Source organism: Mustelus asterias, chromosome 26 (assembly GCF_964213995.1).
Source record: "Mustelus asterias chromosome 26, sMusAst1.hap1.1, whole genome shotgun sequence".
Lineage (NCBI taxonomy): Eukaryota > Metazoa > Chordata > Chondrichthyes > Carcharhiniformes > Triakidae > Mustelus > Mustelus asterias.
In genome coordinates, this window is record NC_135826.1 from 50,018,851 (window position 1) to 50,042,336 (window position 23,486).

Below are 23,486 nucleotides of genomic sequence, written 5' to 3' on the forward strand. Positions count from 1 at the left end.
GCAGTGGTTGTCCCCATGGCTGGTAATGAGGTCTGTACGGGCACAGGCTCCCTACTCCGGAGATGGCCCAGGTGTTTCCTGACAATTTTGCCCTGCACTTGGACCTTATAAGACCTGTTTGCACTGCTATGATCCCGGGATCCCAACTGAGGCTGTCCCCAAAGTTTCTCACATGGATTGAGTTGCCGGTTTTGAATGTTTTGCCTGTCCTTACAGAATCATGGGTAGGATCATTATAGAATCAAAGAATCATGGTTCTTCTTCAGGGTCACTTGTGGGGACTCCACCCTCTCCGCTTGGTTTGGGAAAAGTAAGCTTAATCTTACCCGAAGCCTCCGCCCCATTAATAGTTCCACTGGGGTGATTCCTGTCATTGTGTGAGGAACGTTCCTGCAGTCAGATAAAAATACTCCATGATTGAGCAGATTACGAGTCTCCTCGAGCTGGAGTTCAGATGTTTAGACTCTCCAATACTCACCACAGAAAGTCTCCTTGATCATCATTGTCACTTGCATCCTGAAAAACCTAGTGCTACAAAGGGGAAGGTGCCTTGGCTGAGGGAGAATTGGAGAACAGAGATGTCTCTTCCAAAGAGAACAGAGGTGTCTCTTCCAAAAACTAGTACAGTGAAAGGGACGGAGCTGACAAGAGCCAGACTATAGCAAGAGTACAACACGGCAGAAAGGCCCATGCTACTTGATGGCCTAGTGGTATTACCGCTAGACTATTAATCGAGAAACTCAGCTAATGTCCTGGGGACCCGGGTTCGAATTCTGCCACGGCAGATGGTGGAATTTGAATTCAATAAAAAAAACTGGAATTAAGAATCAACTTATGACCATGAAACCATTGTCGATTGTCAGAAAAACCCATCTGGTTCACGAATGTCCTTTAGGGAAGGAAATCTGCCGTCCTTACCTGGTCTGGCCTACATGTGACTCCAGAGCCACAGCACTGTGGTTGACTCTCAACTGCCCTCGATCAATAAATGACGTATATGCAATTAAAACTAATTTTGAACTTGGATTGCCAACCAGTGGTGCCCATGTCCCATGAATGAATAAAAAATTCTGAGAGCTACCTGATTCCAGGCAGACTAAGATGCTGACACATTTCCTTAACATTTTGGTTTTCTATTCTCTATTGGCCTACCTCCTTTTTTTACATGTCTCTAATGTGCTTTGATTTATGATAGCTGAAATAAATTGCACTACTTACCACCTGTCCTGCGGGCCGTTTGACCTTTCGCGTGCGCCAAACTTTCTTTCTCTATCTTTAATGCTTCCTCTGAGTTTCATGTAGCTTCGCATTGCATTACATTATGCTTGATCCAGTTCTACAGAAAGGCCCATTGTCATTTGTTTGAGCCACCCCAACGAATAATTTGGATACAGAGATCACAAAAATGCAACTTAGCCATACTACTTTGGAGAGCGAGCTATTCCTGCACATGGAACCGCACTGTTAATTATGATCCTAAATGAGCCTTGTACAACAGTTGATTGCACACTTCATCCCATGAGCTACTTCTTTCTCACCATTGAGCAGAAAGACCCAGTGATGTTCAGCAGCGACCCAGCCTTTTCAGCTGTACATGATGAAAATCAATTTGGGAGGGATACAGACTATGGGCGGGATTTTATGGCCTCACTTGAGCGAGACTAGAAATTCCTGCTCGAGGTCAATGGACACTTCCATTGTCCACCCCTCGCCCGCTCTGATTCCGTGGTTGGCAGGGCGGTAGGATTCGAGCGTACAAGTTAAACCCCAAAATTCTGCATAGCCTGATTCTGGTGTAATTGTCAGATAGTGTGCCTGTTGCAGTGACTATTCCCACCCCGAGCCACGAGTTTGCAACATCATCAAGAGAAGACATTTATTATTTATTCATTCGTGGGACATGGGTGTCGCTGGCTCATGATGTGGAGATGCCGGCGTTGGACTGGGGTAAGCACAGTAAGAAGTCTCAGAACACCAGGTTAAAGTCCAACAGGTTTATTTGGTAGCAAATACCATAAGCTTTCGGAGCGTGCTGCTCCTTCAGATAACCACTCCATCTGACGAAGGAGCAGCACGCTCCGAAAGCTTATGGTATTTGCTACCAAATAATGTTGGACTTTAACCTGGTGTTGTGAGACTTCTTACTGTCGCTGGCTGGCCAGCATTTATTGCTCATCACTTGAGAAGGTGGTGGTGAGCTGGCTTCTTGAAACACTGCGGTCCACGTGCTGTGGGTTGACCCACAATGCCGTTAGGGAGGGAATTCCAGAATTTTGACCCAGCGACTGCGAAGGAACGGCGATATATTTTCAAGTCAGGATGATGAGTGGCTTGGAGGGGAACTTGCAGGTGGTGGCGTTCCCATGTATCTGCTGTCCTTCTCTTTGCATAGAGAGACATCGATGTGACTAAAACATATCTCCAGCACTCATTTGCCCAGTGCAGCTGAATCATCTGACATCCACATCTGCTATTGAGGAATGGGGGTGCAGTCCCCAAGTACCCTGAGACCCCAATCGGCTTCCTCACCCCCTCCAGGTAAGGAGGTCAATGCAAATACAATTTCAAGGCTCACTTTAAATGGCATTGAAATCTTTATCGCCTTCTTGACGATAAAACTGAAACCTTGGTTGCTCATGTTTCTATTTCTTTTCGGTTCGACAGGGCTAATAATCCAAATTCTAAATGAGTTTTAATTGCATATACAGCAGTCAGCTCAATTGTAGGTGACTGCATTTGATGAACTGTTGGATCAATACAAATTGAGTTAACCAAGTTGCACTCACCAACCTTGTACGGTCATCTGTTGTTCTAAATTACATGGATTGTCCAAACAAGATAACTAACATGTATAGATCTTTACAGCCTCCGCCTACGGGATTATTAATAATGCTAGTGTATTCTCATAACACATTACTCAAGTTAATGCAGCTTCTGAAGTGCCGAGGTCATTTTTATGTTAAACATAGAAACATAAAAATTAGAAGCAGGAGTAGGCCATTCGGCCCTTGGAGCCTGCTCCCTCATTCATTTTGATCATTGCTGATCATCAAATTCAATATCCTGATCCCCTCCTTCCTCCCCCATACCCCCTGATCCCTTTAGCCCCAAGAGCTATATCTAATTTCTTCTTGAAATCACACAACGTTCTGGCCTCAGTAGTGAATTCCACACATTCACCACCCTCTGGGTGAAGAAAGTTCTGGACTCCCCCACCATCGGGAACATGTACAATGATGTCAAATGTTCGGACACCATGGAGAGGATTTTATGTGCTCCAGCCAGGCGTGCTTTTTGGTAGGGGGCAGGTGGGGTGGGCGTGGGGGGGAGGCATGTGAAATAAAAGAGGTGCCCACCCCACTTACATTCCACCCAGTCCTGAGTTCACCCCCATAATATCGGAGTGGTGGATAGGTGCCAAAATCAGCAGCTGGCCCCACTATATTTAAAAAACTAACCAAGGGTCAATTGAGCTTGTTAACAAGCCAATTGACCCCAGTAATATTGTCCACACCATAATAGGGTTGGCATGACTTGACAGGGGTACAGCCATGTTCAAGCAGGTGATGAGGCTAGCCTATTGCATTGGGGGTGTACTGACGCCTGCATTGGTGGTTTGCCCAGGCTAGGGTAGAGTAAAGGATTAGGGTAGCCAATGAGGTTAAATCGAGGCTTTATCTGATACAATTTTTCAAAGCCATCTCGGCCTTTTAAGATGAAGCGTCAGATCAAGCCCGGGAGGGGATGCAATGCCTCATCTTGTCAGCTTGGATCTTGTTTGATCAAATTCAAGATGGGATACAATATCTCGCCTTGTCAGCTTGGATCTTGTTTGTCCTTCATGTTGGGACCATGATTGGACTTAATTTGAATTGGGAGTTTGATTAGAATAAAAGTACCGAAAGGTACCAAAAAGAAACAAAAAAAGTCAAGTAGGAATGGGCAAGTAGCAAGTATAAAAAATCTTTTTAAAAAGTGTGGGAAGGATTGGGGCTACTATGTTCAGGGAGGGCTTGCCCTTTGCACATCAAGGGCAGCACCCTCCCCAAGATAGTGGGCGGGACTTTCCAGCCACGTTCGCCCCAAAACCGGAAAATCCTGCCCGAGGTCAATGGACCTTTGCATGGTCCGCCCCCCGCCCACTATGATTCCCGTGGTGGGTGGGACAGGAAAATTCTGTCCAGTGCATTCTTCTCTTCACACTCACCTGGGAGAACCATCATTTTTAACCCACGGGCTCTGGACCACTCCTCCCATAACATTTAACATAATTGTTAAAGCTTGAATTAGCGCTGTAAAATATTAATAAACCTGTTAATTCATTTGTACAAATTTATTTTCCAAGGAGTTAAGATCTCCTTTAAAATAGTATACAAAAGTGATTTAATTCAAATGTGGCAAGTACTATTTATTGAACATTTCATAAAGAAATTTCAATCCATTGGAAGGATTTCATATAAAGAATATTTTAATATGGCAACATTGGAAAATTGTCGCCGGAATGTTACGTTCGTTCATGCTGGCGAGATTTTCCCATCCCGTTGCAGTGAACGGAGATTTGGCTGGATGCCAAATTCACCGACCTTGCTGCAGCAAGGTGTGAACAACCAGTAAGCTTGCGCCCTGTGTTTTTACTTGATGCAGTAAGCAGTCTCACAACACCAGGTTAAAGTCCAACAGGTTTATTTGGAATCACGAGTGTTCGGAGTGCTGCTCCTTCATCAAGTGGGTGGGAACTCGGACTCCACTCACCTGATGAAGGAGCAGCACTCCGAAAGCTCGTGACTCCAAATAAACCTGTTGGACTTTAACCTGGTGTTGTGAGACTGCTTACTGTGCCCACCCCAGTCCAACGCCGGCATCTCCACATCATTTTTGTTGATGATTAGTTAACACATATGTATCTCCAGTGGGGAGAATGATAAGAGTATGGATTGAAACTCTAGTAACTGACGGGATGGATTTCAGTTTCCAGGAACTGGATGAAAATATTGGATTTTTTTTCTTTGTGTCTTTGGAGCTCAAATGTGAAGAATGTTGGTCTCTGTCTTGTCAGATGAAAAGTGGATATGTATTTCATCCTCCACGATTGCTAATAAACTTTGATTGAACAAAGAAAACAATGCTACATTATAATGACACAATAAGAAGTCTCACAACATCAGATTAAAGTCCAACAGGTTTATTTGGAATCACGAGCTTTCGGAGCACTGCTCCTTCATCAGGTGAGTGGAGGTTAGTTCACAAGCATGGCATATATAGGCAAAGACACAATTGCAAGATAATCACAAATTGTAATGTGAAGAATGGTTGGAATGCGAGTCTTTGCAGGTAATCAAGTCTTTACAGGTACAGTGTGCATGGAGAGATAATGAAGCTGCAGAATGATTCCTAGTGGTCTGGGATTATTTTTCTTCTGTTTTTTCTCTTTCTCATAGGGGTGCCACATCTGTTGTGTACAGATGTCAAGAAAAGAGAACCCAGAAACAATACGCTGCAAAAGTCCTGCAGAAAACTGTAAGTGAAAGTTTGGAGTGGCTTAACACTGATACTGTGGTGGTTTTACTGCTCTGGAGTGTCAGCTTGCACGTCTTGTATCATCAGTGGTGATCGCAAGCATTAGGGACCCAAACACTGAACAGTCAACACAGCAAGGTCTTGCAATCAGCTGTCAGGGCAATGTCTGCCTCCTGTGGCACGCTAAAAATACTGAGTTGCTTCAGTAAATAAATGTGCTTATATAACAAAGCAGCAAAGTCTCATGATATGAGCATAGAATTATAGAATCTCTACAGTGCAGAAGGAGGCCATTTGGCCCATCCAGTCTGCACCAACCACAATCCCACCCAGGCCCTATCCCTCAACCCCAAGTATTTACCCTGCTAGTCCCCCTAACACAAAGAGACAATTTACCATGGCCAATCCACTTAACCTGCACATCTTTAGACTGTGGGAGGAAACCGGAGCATCCGGAGGAAACCCACACAGACACAGGGAGAACGTGCAAACTCCACAGTCACCCAAGGGTCCCCGGCGCTGTGAGACAGCAGTGCTAACTACTATGCATGCTGAAGTACAAACTGTCTCAGTGTCAGATTCCCAGTACAGCCTGTGGCGCTCACACGTACAGAATAAGAATTCTTCAAATTCGGAGCCAGCCTTTGTGAGACTGGAACCGGATGGCAGTATGAAGAAGAGAAACACGTAGGGTGAAATTTTCCTGACCTGTCTGCCGTGGGTTTCGTAGTGGGAAGGACCAAAAATTTGGCGACCATGTGAAGGTCCGTTGACCTCGGGCGTGAATTTCCAGTCTTGGGGCATGTGTGGATGGAAAATCTCACCCACTGTTTGCTATTTCCCTTGTGTAATGCTGAAAGGAGAAAGAGTGAACTGGCTCCCCTCCATTGAACCTCCTTGATTGGTCACAACAAAGGTTTGAGCTTCTTTTTTTTATACTTTTCCAATTCAATCAAATCAAATCCAATTCAGAGTCTCAACAAGTTGAGACATTTCAGATCCAGGCTGACAAGACAGGGCGAGCGACCAAACCACCCTGTCCTGGGCCTGATCTACATGAGCCAAGCTGATTGGAGAAGGGGGAGGTTCCTCCTCCAAGACTTGAGCTCATTTGCATCTTAGCCAAAAGGCCGAGATGCCGCTTTTAAAAATTGCTTCATATGAAACATATGAAGCCTCAGCGTAACCTAATGACCTCGACCAAGTGCGGCCGACCATGGGCTACCGACCATACTACACTTGATCTTAGCCAAAAGGCCGAGAAGGTTTGAGCTTCTTGTTCACAAGAATATGCCTTTTCCGAATCCAAATGTATTTAACTATGGGTGCAGTGAACAATAAGGAGCCAATCAAACAAGCCTTTCTTAAGTTAAAGAAAGAGCAAAGTTGTTAACAAATAAATCCAAATATATAATAAAATGCAATGTCACGCATACATACAGGTATCAGAAATAAGGGAAGTTAGAGTCCAATAAAAAAAGTTAAAAGGATATATGTTTAAGTACCTTTAATTTTCCATGAGGCATAAATATTAAATTTCGGTTAACTGATTTCTTGGATGTAGTCAGATGTCAAAGAAGTTAGAGTTATTACAAGATCTTAGTTTGCCTGTAGCTTTCTGAAGGTTGACACACTTTCTCCAACAGGGAGGGAGGCAGTGCAGCTTTTCAGCCTGTTTCCTCTGCAGAACACTTTCTCGACACGTCCTGTGTCACTTGCAATCTCCTTGTAATGGTTGTAGCCTGGCGTGTTAGTTCAGAGCTCCGAAAGCTTGTGTGGCTTTTGCTACCAAATAAACCTGTTGGACTTTAACCTGGTGTTGTTAAACTTCTTACTGTGTTTACCCCAGTCCAACGCCGGCATCTCCACATCGTGTTATACTTCACCCATTGTGTATTTCCAAGGAGATTTGGGTGGGTCTTTCTGTGGCAACCATTGTTTCAATATCCAGAATTTTGCATTTTAATGTCTTTTCCTTAGACCGTGGTGGATTTAGATAGATCTTTAAATTATAGGAAATGTCCCTCTCTTCACACTCCTGAGGATGTCTTGTTTGCTTTCCCATCTTCACCTTGGAGATGGCCTTACATTTTAAAGTAGTTTGTTCTGTCTAATTTCAAATTGAAAAATTTCCAGTCAGTTAAAAGTTGAAAAGTCATATTTTCAAAAATAAATCATAGAATCCCTACAGTGCAGAAGGAGGCCATTTGGCCCATCGAACCTGCACCAACCACAATCCCACCCAGGCCCTATTCCCATAACCCCACATATTTACCCTGCTAATCTCCCTGACACTAAGGGGCAATTTAGCATGGCCAATCAACCTAACCCGCACATCTTTGGACTGTGGGAGGAAACCGGAACACCTGGAGGAAACCCACGCAGACACGGGGAGAATGTGCAAACTCCACATAGACAGTTACCCGAGGTCGGGATTGAACCCAGGTCCCTGGCGTTGTGAGGCAGCAGTGCTAACCACCGTGCCACCCAAAGGGACATAGTTTCCTGAGACAGGGACTAAAAATAAAATCGATACTTGCCTTTACGATGCTTCAGATATTCAGGAAATTTTAGTGGTAATTGCTGCTCTGCTCACTTAGTCACACAGGGCAGAATCTTGTTGTGGAGTTGGGGGATCTTGCTTGCTGGCTGGAGGGCTAGTGAGAGATCACGCTTCTTCCTGTTGGGAGGGCTCGCCAAACCACATGCCAATCAGCCAGCGATGAGGGCTCTGGCAAGCCTTCCCCTGGAATCAAGAGCCCAGGGACAGACACCTCACGCACTGAGAGCCGCCATCTAATCAGAGGCCAGCAGTTCTTGTGCTCAGCAGCGCCACTGGGATGGCCATGGCTGCTACCGGAAGTCATGATATCGACACCGCAAACTGCCGGCTCCAAGTGGAGAGGATCTCCAAGAAGATCGCGCAAATCGACACAGACATCAAGTTTCTACAACCATGCAAGAAAGCAGACAAGATACCGAAAGAACTATGGATCACGAACCCACTCAGGTCAACCTTTAACACAGACTACGCTGAGAGACTTTGCCGTCGCACCTCTCTCACACTCCTCAAACACCTCATACACCAACTGTACAGCAAACGCCGCAGCCTGGAAACCAAGATCGAATCCATATTCTCAACTTGCGCTCAGGACGCAGACCAGCTGCGAAACTCTGCCAAGCAGACGAGACAAAGGAACTACACCATCTACATGCACACCAAGAACAGGAAACTTGAGGAACTCGGCATCACCACCAGCAGCAACCAAGCCTCCCCCGGTACCACAGTAGAAAACAGTACCACTGCAGGAAAGTCCATTGTCAACTTATCGGACTAAGTTCTCAGCCGAGGGCTCAACTTTTGCCCCACTACCAAAATAGACCCCATCAGTCTCGCAGCAGACACGGAGGAATTCACCAGGCGAATGAGGCTGCGGGAGTTCTTCCACAAACCCCAAGAGGCCAACAGCGAACACAATGAGACAGCTAATGAACCGGAACAGCAGACAGAGAGATCCGCAGTGCAACCGAAGAGGAAAGAGTCGAATTGGACTCCTCCGGAAGGCCGCTGCCCTCGACTTGACATGTATGACCAAGCCATCAGGAGGTGCGTCAACACCAAATTCATCAGCCGCACTCACAAGACAGCACCGAACATCACCCAAGCACAACGCAATGCCATCCACGCTCTCAAGACCAACCGCAACATTGTCATCAAACCAGCAGACAAAGGAGGGGCCATCGTCATACTGAACAGAACGGATTACTGCAAAGAAGTGTACCGACAACTGAACAACGAGGAACACTCCAGACAGTTACCCACAGATCCGACCAAAGAACACACCCGTCAACTCAACACTCTGATCAAAACCTTTGATCCGGACCTTCAAAACACCCTCCGTGCTCTCATCCCACATACTCCACGCGTTGGAGATCTCTACTGCCTCCCAAAAATACACAAGGCAAACACACCCGGCCGTCCCATCGTTTCAGGAAATGGAACCCTGTGCGAGAACCTCTCCGGCTATGTCGAGGGCATCCTGAAACCCATTGTACAAAGAACCCCCAGCTTTTGTCGCGACACTACGGACTTCCTACAGAAACTCAACGCACATGGAGCAGTTGAACCAGGAGCACTCCTCGTCACAATGGATGTCTCGGCACACTACACCAGCATCCCCCACGATGATGGCATTGCTGCAACGGCCTCAGTACTCAATGCCGTCAACTGCCAGTTTCCAGATGCAATTTTACAACTCATCCGCTTCATCCTGGACCACAATATCTTCACCTTCAACAACCAGTTCTTCATCCAGACACACGGAACAGCCATGGGGACAAAATTCGCACCTCAATTTCCCAACATCTTCATGCACAGGTTCGAACAAGACTTCTTCACCGCACAGGACCTTCAGCCGATGCTATACACTAGATACATCGATGACATTTTCTTCCTTTGGAGTCATGGTGAGCAATCACTGAAACAACTATATGATGACATCAACAAGTTCCATCCCACCATCAGACTCACCATGGACTACTCTCCGGAATCGGTTGCATTCTTGGACACATGCATCTCCATTAAGGACGGTCACCTCAGCACCTCACTGTACCGCAAGCCCACGGATAACCTCATGATGCTCCACTTCTCCAGCTTCCACCCTAAACACATAAAAGAAGCCATCCCCTACGGACAAGCCCTCCGAATACACAGGATCTGCTCGGATGAGGAGGATCACAACAGACACCTCCAGACGCTGAAAAATGCCCTCTTAAGAACAGGATATGGCGCTCGACTCATCGATCAACAGTTCCGACGCGCCACAGCGAAAAACCGCACCGACCTCCTCAGAAGACAAACACGGGACACGGTGGACAGAGTACCCTTCGTCATCCAGTACTTCCCCGGAGCGGAGAAGCTACGGCATGTCATTGATGAAGATGAACATCTCGCCAAGGCCATCCCCACACCCCCACTTCTTGCCTTCAAACAACCACGCATCCTCAAACAGACCATTGTCCGCAGCAAACTACCCAGCCTTCAGGAGAACAGTGACCACGACACCACACAACCCTGCCACAGCAACCTCTGCAAGACGTGCCGGATCATCGACACGGATGCCATCATCTCGCGTGAGAACACCATCTACCAGGTACACGGTACCTATTCTTGCAACTCGGCCAACGTTGTCTACCTGATATGCTGCAGGAAAGGATGTCCCGAGGCATGGTACATTGGGGAAACCATGCAGACGCTATGACAACGGATGAATGAACACCGCTCGACAATCACCGGGCAAGACTGTTCTCTTCCTGTGGGGGAGCACTTCAGCGGTCACGGGCATTCAGCCTCTGATCTTCAGGTAAGCGTTCTCCAAGGCGGCCTTCACGACACACGACAGCGCAGAGTCGCTGAGCAAAAACTGATAGCCAAGTTCCGCACACATGAGGACGGCCTAAACCGGGATGTTGGATTTATGTCACATTATCAGTAACCCCCACAGCTTTCCCCCTGGTCTTGCAGAATCTCACTAGCTGTTCTGTTTGGAGACAATACACATCTCTTTAACCTGTGTTGAATGCTCCCTCCACCCACATTGTCTGTACCTTTAAGACCTGGCTGGCTGTAGAAATTCGCATTCTAATTAGTATTCTGTAACTTGATTTCTGTGTCTCTGTGCACTGTTTGAGAGCACATTTCCACTCCATCTGACGAAGGAGCTGTGCTCCGAAAGCTTATGGTATTTGCTACAAAATAAACCTGTTGGACTTCAACCTGGTGTTGTGAGACTTCTTACTGTGCTACCGGAAGGACAGACACGGAAGTCCCAGGATCGCAGATCAACCGAGGTCACAGCTAAGTAACGTGAGGGTGGGGGAAAGGCCTCCTAGGATTGCAGCGAGAGGGGTACAAGGGATTGGCAGCACCTTTGATCGAGGGGCACCCTCTCCCCTAGGAGGTGACAAGCTGGCCGCATGGTTTTAGCTGCTGTGCAAACCACACGGCAACAGGCCCACCTGCAGCTGGGTTAATATCTGTCCTAAAGTTATAAAGCCAGTGTGCAGAGTGGACAGGGAAAGTCCTCAATCCATCGCCTTATTTGCTCCTAAAAGCAGTTCAAATTTAAATTGAACCCAATTCATGGCCCCCGCAAGAGAAACACACAAGATCCAAGCTGACAGGAAAAGGCACTGATTTCACTTGATCTTGGGCTTGATCTTCCAGTGTCGGTGGGTGAGATCCATAAGTGGTCATTAATTAGCCACAAAGGGGCTTCAATGGGCAGCAGGTAGAGAAGGTCAAACATTGGCCTTCCTGCCCAGAACTTACTTATGGTGGAGGTGGGAAGTTGGCGGGGTTCAGGAACGCCACCATCCCACCTAATTAAATGCTCTTCCTACCTCCAAGCTCGCCACCAGCAAGAGTAGAACATTCTGCCTGCAGAGTAAGTTTTGTTAGTCTATCAATCTGGATGAGTGTGCATTTGGGGAAGGCCAACAAGGATAGGAAATACACAGAAAATATTTGGATATGGAGAAGTGTAGTGAAATAAAAGGACCTAGGGGTAAATGTCCACAAATCCCTGAGATAGAAAGGTAAGCAACAAGCTAAATGGAATACTTCTCTTTAATAGCTATGACATTGGATTGAAAAGCTGGACAATAGTGGTGGAACTTTATAAAACAGCAGTTAGCCATCGCTGGAGTGCTGTGTGCTATTCTGGCCACTGCATTAGATAGAAGATGTGATTGTACAAGAGAGGGCACAGAGGAGACTTATGAGGATGTTCCCTGGACTGGAGAATTTTAGTTACCAAGAAAGATTGGATAAAACTAGGGTTATTTTCCTTGGAACAGACCAGGCTGAGGGAAGACCTAATTGAAGAGTATAAAATAATCAGATGTCCAGATAGATTGGATAGGAAGGCCCTACTTCTCATGGTTGAGGGACCAATTTAGGATAAAAGAAAGGAGGTTTAGAAGGGATTCAAAGGGAATTTGTTTTTACCCAGAGAGCTGTTAGGACTTGAAACCCACTGCCTGAAAAGATGGTAGAGGCAGAAACTCTCATAGAATCATAGAATCCCTACAGTGCAGAAGGAGGCCATTCGGCCCATCGAGTCTGCACCAATCACAATCCCATCCAGGCCCTATTCCCGTAACTCCACATATTTACCCTGCTAATCCCCTGACACTAGGGGCAACTTAGCTTGGCTAATTAACCTAACCCGCACATCTTTGGACTGTGGGAGGAAGCCAGAGCACCCGGAAGAAACCCAAGCAGACATGGGGAGAATGTGCAAACTCTACACAGACAGTGACCCGAGGCCAGAATCGAACCCAGGTCCCTGGCGCTGAGGCAGCAGTGCTAACCACTGTGGCACCATGCCACCCCTTATGTTACACAATTGAAAATGTACAGTTTTCCCTTCCGCAATCTTGCTCGGCCAGCCCACATCCCATATCAGACCTTCGACTTATTGAATAGTCTGATAGAACATTAAATATCCATGGCCAGGATAGGCCTAACTCAAAATCCCATCTATCTGTGCTTCCAACCTGCTATCATCGTACTGCACACACCCCACCACAACTAAATAGCAAAGAGATCTGAGCTTTTTCAGGTTAGAAGAAAGCAAAAGAGAATGGAGGTGAGGAGATATTCCGCAATTTCACTTGGCCTTCACTGAACATATACAGCTTTGAAATGCGGTGACTATCATTATCTAGGCAAAAGCAGTAACTATTTGAATACAGCTAGACACCACAATAAAAAAAACTAGCATATTTTTGAGTTTTGTTAGTTTCGGATGAAAGATCTGAACACTGAAAGAACACACTGCTCTTTGAATATCTTTAACATCTATTTGAACCACTGGTAATAATTGGGAGGCAATGGCGTAGTGGTATTGTCACTGGACTAGTAATCCAGCAACCCAGGATCATGCTCTGGGAACCCAGGTTCGAATCCCATGGCAGTTGGTGAAATTTGAACACAATAAAAATCTGGAATTAAAAGCCGAGTGATGACCATGAAACCATTGTCGATTGTCATAAAAACCCATCTGGTTCACTAATGTCCTTTAGGGGAGGAAATCTGCTGTCCTTACCTGGTCTGGCATGCATGTGACTCCAAACCCACTGTAATAGGGGTTGACTCTTAAATGCACTCAGGGATGGGCAATAAATGCTGACCCAGCCAGCGACGCCCACATCCTGTGAACAAATAAAAAACAACAAGATATTGACTTAATGAGCTGAATTTTCCATACCTTCCCACTGGCTCGATCTTACAGTCACGCTGATCCCCTAAGGCAGGTTCCCCGGTGGGGTGGCCAGTAAACAACACAAAATGCCATTCACATTGGTGGAACTGGAAGGTCCCACCACTGGCCAATGCTGAGCCGCCTCTGCCAACGGAAAACACGTCACTGGGAGTTGATAGGGAGGGAGGGAGTGGAAAATCGGGCCCAGTGTTACACCTAAAACATTTTTGTTTTGGATCTATGCTCCATCAACCTTCTAATAATGTGGCATACCCAAAGTACAACACTGGACATGTTAATCAGCACTTTGAGCTGAAATCCTGGAGTGAGACTTGAATCTAGAACTTGTTAACTTGAAGACGTGAGTATTAGCAGCTGAGCCACACTAATATTTACCGACCAAGATTTTTTTCCATGGGAGATTACCATAGTCCGAAAACAAATCTTACATCAAAACATAGAAAATAGGGACAGGAGGAGGCCATTCAACCCTTCGAGCCTGCTCCGCCATTCATTATGATCACGTCTGATCATCCAACTCAGTAACCTGTTCCTACTTTTCTCCCCCATATCCTTTGATCTCTTTAGCTCCAAGAGCTATATCTAACTCTTTCTTGAAAATATGTAGGCTGGAATTCTCCGGTCTCGTACGCTCCTCTACACTGCCAGTGTGAACAGAGAACCTGATGCCCAGCCAAATCTCTATTCACTGCAGTGTGACTGGAGAATCCCAGCTTCAGGTGAGGTCGGGGTTTTCCAGCCATAACTGTTTTGGCCTCATCTGCTTTCTGTGGTAGCGAATTCCACAGGCTCACCGCTCTCAGGGCAAAGAAACTTCTCCTCATCTCAGTCCTAAACTGTTTACCCGCGTTCTTAGATTATGATCCTGGTTCTGGACTCCCCCACCATCGGAAACATCCTTCCTGCATCTACCCTGTTTAGTCCTGTTAGAATTTTCTTGGTTTTTATGAGATCCTCTGCATTCTTCTGAACTCCAGTGAATACAGTCCTAACGGATTCAATCTGTCCTCATACAGCAGTCCCACCATCTCAGGAATTAGTAAAACTTTGCTGAACTCCCTCTATAGCAAGAACATCCATGCTCAGGTAAGGAGACCAAAACTACTTTGGGTTTTCTAGGTAGCCAGTTCCTCTGGGTAGTGACAGATGCAACTGGATTAAGTAATTCATGTTGATATCATAATTATTATCACACATATTGCTGATTAAATGTACATGGTACTTGCAGTAATTCAGCCAAATGCCAGTTTCTCATTGCCAACCCTTTATTGAAGACCAAAGGAAAGGGTCACTCTTGCAGCTTATTGTCAGGTAGCCTTTGCCTCGGGACCTACAACTCCAATCCGGGTAAAGTTACAAGCTTAAAAACTCTCACTGCCTGCTTCCCATTAAGCGATCCTCCACTCACTCAATAAGGCAGCTCCCACTCCATGTAGCCCAAGGGTAGATCTATTGATGATCCCCCATGGCCTTTGTAATCGTCACCACATCCTCCCCCTCTTACGTCCACGTCACTCTCAGCACCCCCATTTCAAGGAGGTCTTTACCATCGCTTAGCACTTGGACAAGGTCCGTTGAAGTCAGGGTTGGGTCAGGCAGTGTGAACCGAACAGGGAACCTTCTCTTTCAGAGGGAGCACGCAGGGTTAGCAAAGCCAGTACCTCCTTAGGTTCTGCTTCAACCTGGAGGGCCACTTCTTCAGCCTCCGTTTCAGAGTCCATACCTTCATTCTCGGGAGGGGCCAACATGGAGTTAGCTTTGAGCAGAGGCACTGGCAGCGGATATCCCCACAGCCAGTGACGGGGCTGCTTGGACAACGACTCCCGGGTCCTGAGGTGGTCTAAATGCTTCTTTAGGGTTTTACCCTGAACTTTGACTCTGTAAGATACTGGTCCTGTTTTCTCCATAACGATCCCAGGGGCCCATCTGGGACCATCCCCGAAGTTCCTTACATGAAAATTCAATGTTAACATTAATTTCCAGAGGGCTAGAAAACAAGACCAGGGATGTACTGCTGAGGATGTATAAGTTTCTGGTCCGACACCATTTGGAATATTGTGAGCAGTTTTGGATCCCATACCTAAGGAAGCATGTGCTGGCCTTGGAAAGGGTCCAGAGGAGGTTCACAAGAATGATCACAGGAATGAAGGGTTTGTCATATGAGAGGTGGTTGAAGAGTCTGGGTCTGTACTCGATGGAGTTTAGAAGGATGAGGGGGGATCTAATTGAAACTTACAGAATACTAAGAGGCCTGGATAGAGTGGACATGGAGGAGATGTTTCCACCAGTGGGAGAGATTAGAACTCGAAGGCACAATCTCAGAGTGAAGGGATGCTCCTTTAAAACTGAGATGAGGAGGAATTTCTTCAGCCAGAGGGTGATGAATCTGTGGAGTTCATTGCCACAGAAGGCTGTGGAGGCCAGACAGCGATAGATAGGTTCTTGATCTATAAGGGAATCAAGGGTTACGGGGAGAAGACTGGAGAATGTGGATGAGAATCATATCAGCCAGGATTGAATGGCGGGGCAGACTCAATGGGCTGAATGGCCTCAATCTGCTTCTATAGTTTATGGTCTCATGGTCTTATGAACCAGATCACCCGTTGCAAAAGTTCTTTCCGTTCTTGCAGAATTGAAGTTTCTTTTTTGGTTTTCCTGCGGAGACATCACCCTTCCCGCCAAATTTGTGAACATCAGGCTCAATATGGCATGAAGACATTGTCTCATTAACAGCTCTGCTGGAGCAAGGCCTGTTGTGGTGCACGGTGTGATCCTGTAATCGAGCCAAAATCGTGCCAGTTTAGTTTCCATGGATGCCGCCGGTTGCTTCTTCATGCCATTTTTGAAGTTTGAACCACCCATTCTGCCAGTCCATTTGACGACAGGTGGTAAGGTGCAGTCTGGATGTGTCAAAAACCATTGGAGAACACAAAGTTCTGCAAATCACTGCGAGCAAAGATGGTGCAATTATCGAAAACCAGGACTTCCAATATTCCATGAAGACTGATGCTGTGCCACAATTTCTCAATCATAGCCTGAGGAGTCATGGAGCCCGTGCGGTGCACCTCCAACCACTGGCAGTGTGTGTTCACCATGATTAAAAACATGGAACCCATAAAGTGGGCTGCAAAGTCCACAAGTCCATGCACCCATGGCCTGCCAGGCCGCTCCCATGGGTGCAGGGAGGCTGAGGGTGGGAGTTGGTGATTTTCCTGGCATAGGTCACATTGCTTTACCAAGTCTGTGATGTCAGAATCAAGACCGGGCCACCAGACTTCTGGCCTGCATCATCAGTTTTGATACTCTCAGATATCCAATATGTAGCTCTATTAATATTGGACGTTGTCCTGGGGACCCCCAAAGAATGATCCCATCCGCAACACTGAGTTCAGCTTTCTTAATGAGGTAGGGTTTCACTTCTTCGGAGGGTCATCCTTGGAATCCACCATTTAGGATCATGCGCCTTATTTTGAATACGGTTAGATCTTTTTGAATCCAGACCTTGCTGGCACTGCCACGTCTCCAGAAAGTTCAGGGTCATAGAATCTTGGAAGTTGACCACCAATGCATCCACTATTTCCCAGGCCACTTCCCTAAGTATTCTGGGATGTATATTATCAGGCACTGAGGATTTATCAGCCCTCAATCCCATCAATTTCCCCAACACCATTTCCCCACTAATACTGATTTCCTTCAGTTCCACCCTCTTAACTAAACTCTGTGCTCGCCAACATTTCTGGTATGTTATTAGTGTCCTCCATTTCTTTGTTCCCCATTATAAATTCCCCTGTTTCTAACTGTAAGGATCTTGTTCATGTTCTGGATTTTTGGGGTCACCAGTCCCTCTGGATGGTGACAAAGAGTCAGCTGGATTAATTAGCTAATGTTGGGATCACAATTATTATCACACATATTCCTTATTAAATGTACATGGGATCTTCATGTTAAATGTTGAGCAAGTCATGACCACGACCAAACAACTGGAAAAGCTAGAGCAAAGATTTTCTTCAAGATTCTCTTTAGCTTAATGCCAGTATAGATGTCCTATTTACTGCCATAAATGGGTGGAAATTAGCACTGCAGAGTCAGTTTGGAGTGGAGTCCATGCTACATTTAGATGTGCTTGGAAGAATGAAAGATTTAAAAGTAGGTTACCAGTCAAATAATCCTGTTTAATCCAGTACTTTCTGCTCCTCTTTTGCTCTCATAGGACAGTGTTCAACATTTCATATACAAACTGTTGTCAGATCATTAGCAACATGTTGAGTGTAGCTTATATCAATAGTAAAGCTAATCAAATTATTATGTTGGTTGATCTTTCTCTTCATCCCACCTGTAACTACAACACCACATTTTGAAGTTTTAAAGTTTATTTATTAGTGTCACAAGTGGGCTTACATTAACACTGCAATGAAGTTCCTGCGAAAATCCCCTAGTTGCCACACCCCGGCACCTGTTCAGATACACTGTTTGGGGCGGTCCGGGGCACAGTGGTTAGTACTGCTGCTTCACAGCACCAGGAACCCGGGTTCGATTCCTGGCTTGGGTCACTGTCTGTGTGGAGTTTGCACCTTCTCCCCGTGTCTGCGTGCGTTTCCTCCAGGTGCTCCGGTGTCCTCCCGCAGTCTGAAAGATGATCAGCCATGATCTTGTTGAATGGCGGGGCAGGCTCGAAGGGCCAGATGGCCTACTCCTGCTCCTATTTCTTATGTTCTTATGTTCTTATGTGCTGGTTAGGTGCATTAACCCAAACAGGTGCCTGGTGTGGCGACCAGGGGAATTTCATAGTAACTTCATTGCAGTGTTAATGTAAGCCTTACTTGTGATTAATAAATAACTTTTAACTGAGGGAGAATTTAGCATGGCCAATGCACCTAACCAGCACGTGTTTCAGACTGTGGGAGGAAACCCACGCAGACACGGGGAGAACATGCAAACTCCACACAGACAGTGATCCATGCCGGAATTGAACCTGGGTCCCTATGCGCTGTGAGGCAGCAGTGCTAACCACGGTGCCACCGTGCCGCCATTTGCACCCTATCCTTTTCCTTTTCTCCTCTATACTTTACGAACGATATGTTTCGCCCATATAGCGCACAAGAAACAATGCTTTTCACTGTATAGCAATGCATGTGACAATAATAAATCAAATCATAAATTCGTAATGTGGTGATTGTTTTTAAAAGTAATATGCAAAAAGCTAAGGTACATTTTTTAAACCAAGTTCATCAATTCAAGTGTACTGGATTAGTGAGTACTAAATTTTGTAAGTTGTTCGGTTTGGCTTTATGCTTAGACAGTGCTATCTATTTTTAGTTATTGCTAAATATATTCCTAAACACTATCTTTCCCACCTGTACTTTATACAGAGCAGCATGCATGGGGAAGAAACTGATCTGGACAGTTAGTCTTCATAAAGATTTTCTCTGTTCTTGAGAAATGTAATTGCTGCAAATAAGATTTTGCTGAACATAGTCACCAGAATAATTCTTCACCCAATATAATAAAATTTAACTAATTAACATTGAAGGCACCTTTGTAAATGATGGCTGGGATTTCATCGACCAACTGGATGGGAGGCAGGTCGACCAGGCAAATGCCAGGATCCTAGGCACAGCCGTGTTGCTGAGAAGGTTTCCCACCAGCAGGTTGAGTGTCAGAATGGATCAGTGCCTGGAAAGGCTGCCGGCCAGACGGACATGAGCAGGCAATTTGAATAATTAATGGCCAAATTAAAACCAATTTTCCTCGATCACCGGCAATTTGCCAGCGATGATGCTAAGGGTCTCATAGAAACTTAGAAAATTTTAACAGGGCTAGACAGTGTAGATTCGGAAAGAATGTTCTCGATGGTGGGAGTGTCCAGAACTAGGGGTCATAGTTTGAGGATAAGGTGGATAAACCTTTTAGGACTGAGGTGAGGAGAAATGTCTTCACCCAGAGAGTATGGAATTCACTAGCACAGAAAGTAGTTGAAGCCAAAACATTGTCTGATTTCAAGAAGAAACTAGATATAGCCCTTGGGGCTAAAGGGATCAGGGGGTATGGGGGGAAGGGGGATCAGGATATTGAATTTGATCAGCCATGCTCATAATGAATGGCGGAGCAGGCTCGAAGGGCCAAAAGGCAAACTCCTGCTTCTAGTTTCTATGGCACAGTAGCACAGTGCTTCACAGCGCCAGGGACCCAGGTTCGATTCCCAGCTTGGGTCACTGTCTTTGTGGAGTTTGCACGTTCTCCCCGTGTCTGCTTGGGTTTTCTCAGGGTGCTCCGGTTTCCTCACCCATCATGAAAGACATGCTGGTTAGGTGCATTGACCCGAACAGGTGCCGGACTGTGGCGACTGGGGGAATTTCACAGTAACTTCATTGCAGTGTTAATGTAAGCCTTACTTTATTAACCATTTTAGCCCAGAATGTAAGAGCTTCCTCGTTTGCATGGTTCATCTACTCAAGTAGTAAATTTATTGAGTCAACATGGGAGCCTATTCTTTCCTGTATGAGATATTTTATCAAGACACTCAAGCCTTTCTCGATGTAATTTAAAAATCCTCTTTTCACTTTTTTCAGATTGATAAGAAGATTGCAAGGACTGAAATTGGAGTTTTGTTACGTCTTTCTCATCCAAATATTGTAAGTGGGTCATTTGTTTAACACTTAATTAAGGTTTAGGTGTTCTACAATTCTTCTAATGCTGGATTGGTCCCAGATGTTAATATTGATTTTATACCAATTCTGACACATTAAAGCATTGACGCTTAGTAATTTAAGTGGGAGGGGCATAAGGACTGTCATTATCTAAATGAGCTGAATGACTTGTTTCTGTATTGTAGATTCTTTTGCAATTCTTATTGAATAGCTAGGATTTCACTTGTGTCTTATGATGCTGTCTGAATCCCAAGATGTGTTACTGACGCGTGAAACACTCTAGTCTCTGATTAACCTTTTTCATCATGTATCATAATGGGCGGCACACTGGTTAGCACTGCTGCCTCACAACAGTAGTGCCCAGGTTCAATTCCGGCCTCGGGTCACTGTCTGTGTGGAGTTTGTACATTCTCCTCATGTCTGCGTGGGTTTTCTCCAGGTGCTCCGGCTTCCTCCCACAGTCCAAAGATGTGTAAGTTAGGTTGATTGGCCATGCTAAATTTCCTCTTAATGTCAGGGGGACTAGAAGGGGTTATGGGGATGGAGTCTGGGTGAGATTGTGGTCTGACTGTAACTTTTACTTTTACCAAAATCAACATAATTCAATCATTAACGAACAGGCGAAGAATATTTCAAACAAGATAAATTTCCCTTTAAATGGTTGCGACAACAAAGATAAGCCTCATGTAGTTACAAGCATTCGCATCACTTCCCGCACAAGTTAACACCGACAAGGTGTACCTCTACAAACTCTATTATTCTCGGGTTGTGCTCTGGAAGGAAACCAGAGCACCTTGGTTTCCTCCGGGTGCTCCGGTTTCCTTCTACACTCCAAAGACGTGCGGGTTAGGTTGATTGGCTATAGTAAATTGCCCCTTAGCATCAGGGGGATTAGCAGGGTAAGTATGTGGAGTGACGGGGATGAGACCTAAGCGGGATTGTTGTCGGTGCAAGCTCGATGGGCCAAATGGCCTCCTTCTGCACTGTAGGGATTCTATGGATTCGATGAGAGTTTTGATGATGTGGCTTTCCAGAGTTCCTTTTTAACCAAACAATACACATGGTTTATGATCTAGATCCCTGATACAAACATCTTTAGCATGCCTGAGCTGTTCATGCTGCTTTTAGCATTATGTCCCTTTCAGCTCATTCACATGTTGCTACACCAAGAGTAGCTTGGTTGTATTTTCTTCCCACTGCCAAACAGAAACATGATCTATTCATAGAGAGATTTGCTTGTTTCTTCTCATACAAATCCTGTGTTCTTAACATGTCTTTTGTTTTCCTGCAACTGAACTTGCTGCAGCAGGACAGACGGAGTAATTTGATCTTCCAATTATCTATCTATTTACCCTTTACTTTTTAAGTTTCATCCCCATAGCAGCCTCAGGTATTACAGACATTCCTCAGAACTTAAGTGCTTGCCAGGCAGTCCAATTATATTATTTTCAGCAGACTTTTCATTTTCACTTTGCGATTGAAGGGACATTTCACCAAAAAGGAAATGTAAGCTTTTGCCCAATGCGGAAGGCTCATCACAGTAAGCATAATGATCCTCATGATTACAGAGCAAGAATGACTACTTCAGAGATGTACTAGAGTGTTATTATGACCCACAGAATTATATATCAGTATGAATCATGACCCTCAAGTGGAGAAAATTGAGGACAGGAGACAAAACAGGACATCACACTTACATTTCTATTGAGTGCTTCAGTGCCAGGGATCCAGGTTCGATTCCCGGCTTGGGTCTGAGTGGAGTTTGCATGTTCTCCTCACGTCTGTGCGGGTTTCCTCCGGGCGTCCCAGTTTCCTCCCACAGTCTGAAAGATGTGCTGGTTAGGTGCATTGACCCGAACAGGCACCGAATTGTGGCGACTAGGGGAATTTCACAGTAACTTCATTGCAGTGTTAATGTAGGCCTTACTTGTGACTAATAACTGAACTTCTACTTTAAAATGAATTAGGAGGCTTCTTTTTTATATAGTGGAGTTTTATTAGTGTGACAAGTATGTTTACATTAACACCACAATGAAGTTACTGTGAAAATCCTCTATTCACCACTCCGGCACCTGTTCAGCTACACTAAGGGAGAATTTAGCATGGCCAATGCACTTAACCAGCACATCCTTTGGACTGTGGCAGGAAACCGGAGCACCCGGAGGAAACCCACACAGACTGGAGGAAAATGTGCAGACTGTGATCCAAGCCGGGAATCGAACCTAGGTCCCTGCCGCTGTGAGGCAGCAGTGCTAACCACAGTGCCAACCACAGTGCCACCATGTCTTTGGAAAAAAAATACAGAAAATCGTTCTAGTTCTCTTTGAAAAGTGCTGTAGAATCTATAATATGCATCGAAGTGTAGCATCTTATCTGTGGTGTGACACCCTAATTTCATTTTCTCCGTACTCCACTGACTGCCAGCCCAGATTAATTTTCCACAGCAGATTAACATTTTTATTGGAGGGAAATAATATTGGAAGAATTTGTCATGACTTTCAAATCTGAAAACTTGGAATTGGATTTATGCTAGAAAGTTACTCCAGTAGAATTCAATGTCAGTGAACTTAATTAAGAGTCAGCCTTTGACAATATCTGGGTTTTGTGACATTTCTAAAGGTTTTAATAAAATGTAAGATATTTGCCAAGAGAAATGGTTGTTACAGATAGAAATTAATTGTGCAGAGTTGTAAATCCTCCAACACTTCTGGCCTCGACGATAATATTATGATACTGCCCCAGCGGAAATAATTTTTGCTGCAAGTGCTTTTATGATTCTGAGCTAAAGGATGCAATGTTGTTAAATATGCTTTCTGTCCTTTAGAAAATTATGCTTGAATGATATGTTCTGGCTTATGAATATACATGAGAAAAATATTAAATGATAGTCTGTCCACTAATCTAAGCATGGAAAGTATATAATTATACCCACTTGAAATTATGAGGCTCTCAATTTGTAATGTTACCTCATTTATGATGCTGCATTAAAAATAATCACTGAATTGTAGCATCCATATTTCATAAAGGGAAAGCA

At 45.2% G+C, this 23,486-nt stretch overlaps 1 protein-coding gene across 1 annotated transcript in view; it reads left to right on the forward strand.

The window, feature by feature from the left end:
* Positions 1 to 23,486, forward strand: part of LOC144479772 (calcium/calmodulin-dependent protein kinase type IV-like) — a 192,058-nt gene that overhangs the window by 78,517 nt on the left and 90,055 nt on the right. The window contains exons 2-3 of the mRNA XM_078198812.1: positions 5,439 to 5,517; positions 20,375 to 20,437. Of these exons, the coding sequence (XP_078054938.1) occupies positions 5,439 to 5,517; positions 20,375 to 20,437 (142 nt within the window). The remainder of the gene's footprint in view (positions 1 to 5,438; positions 5,518 to 20,374; positions 20,438 to 23,486) is intronic.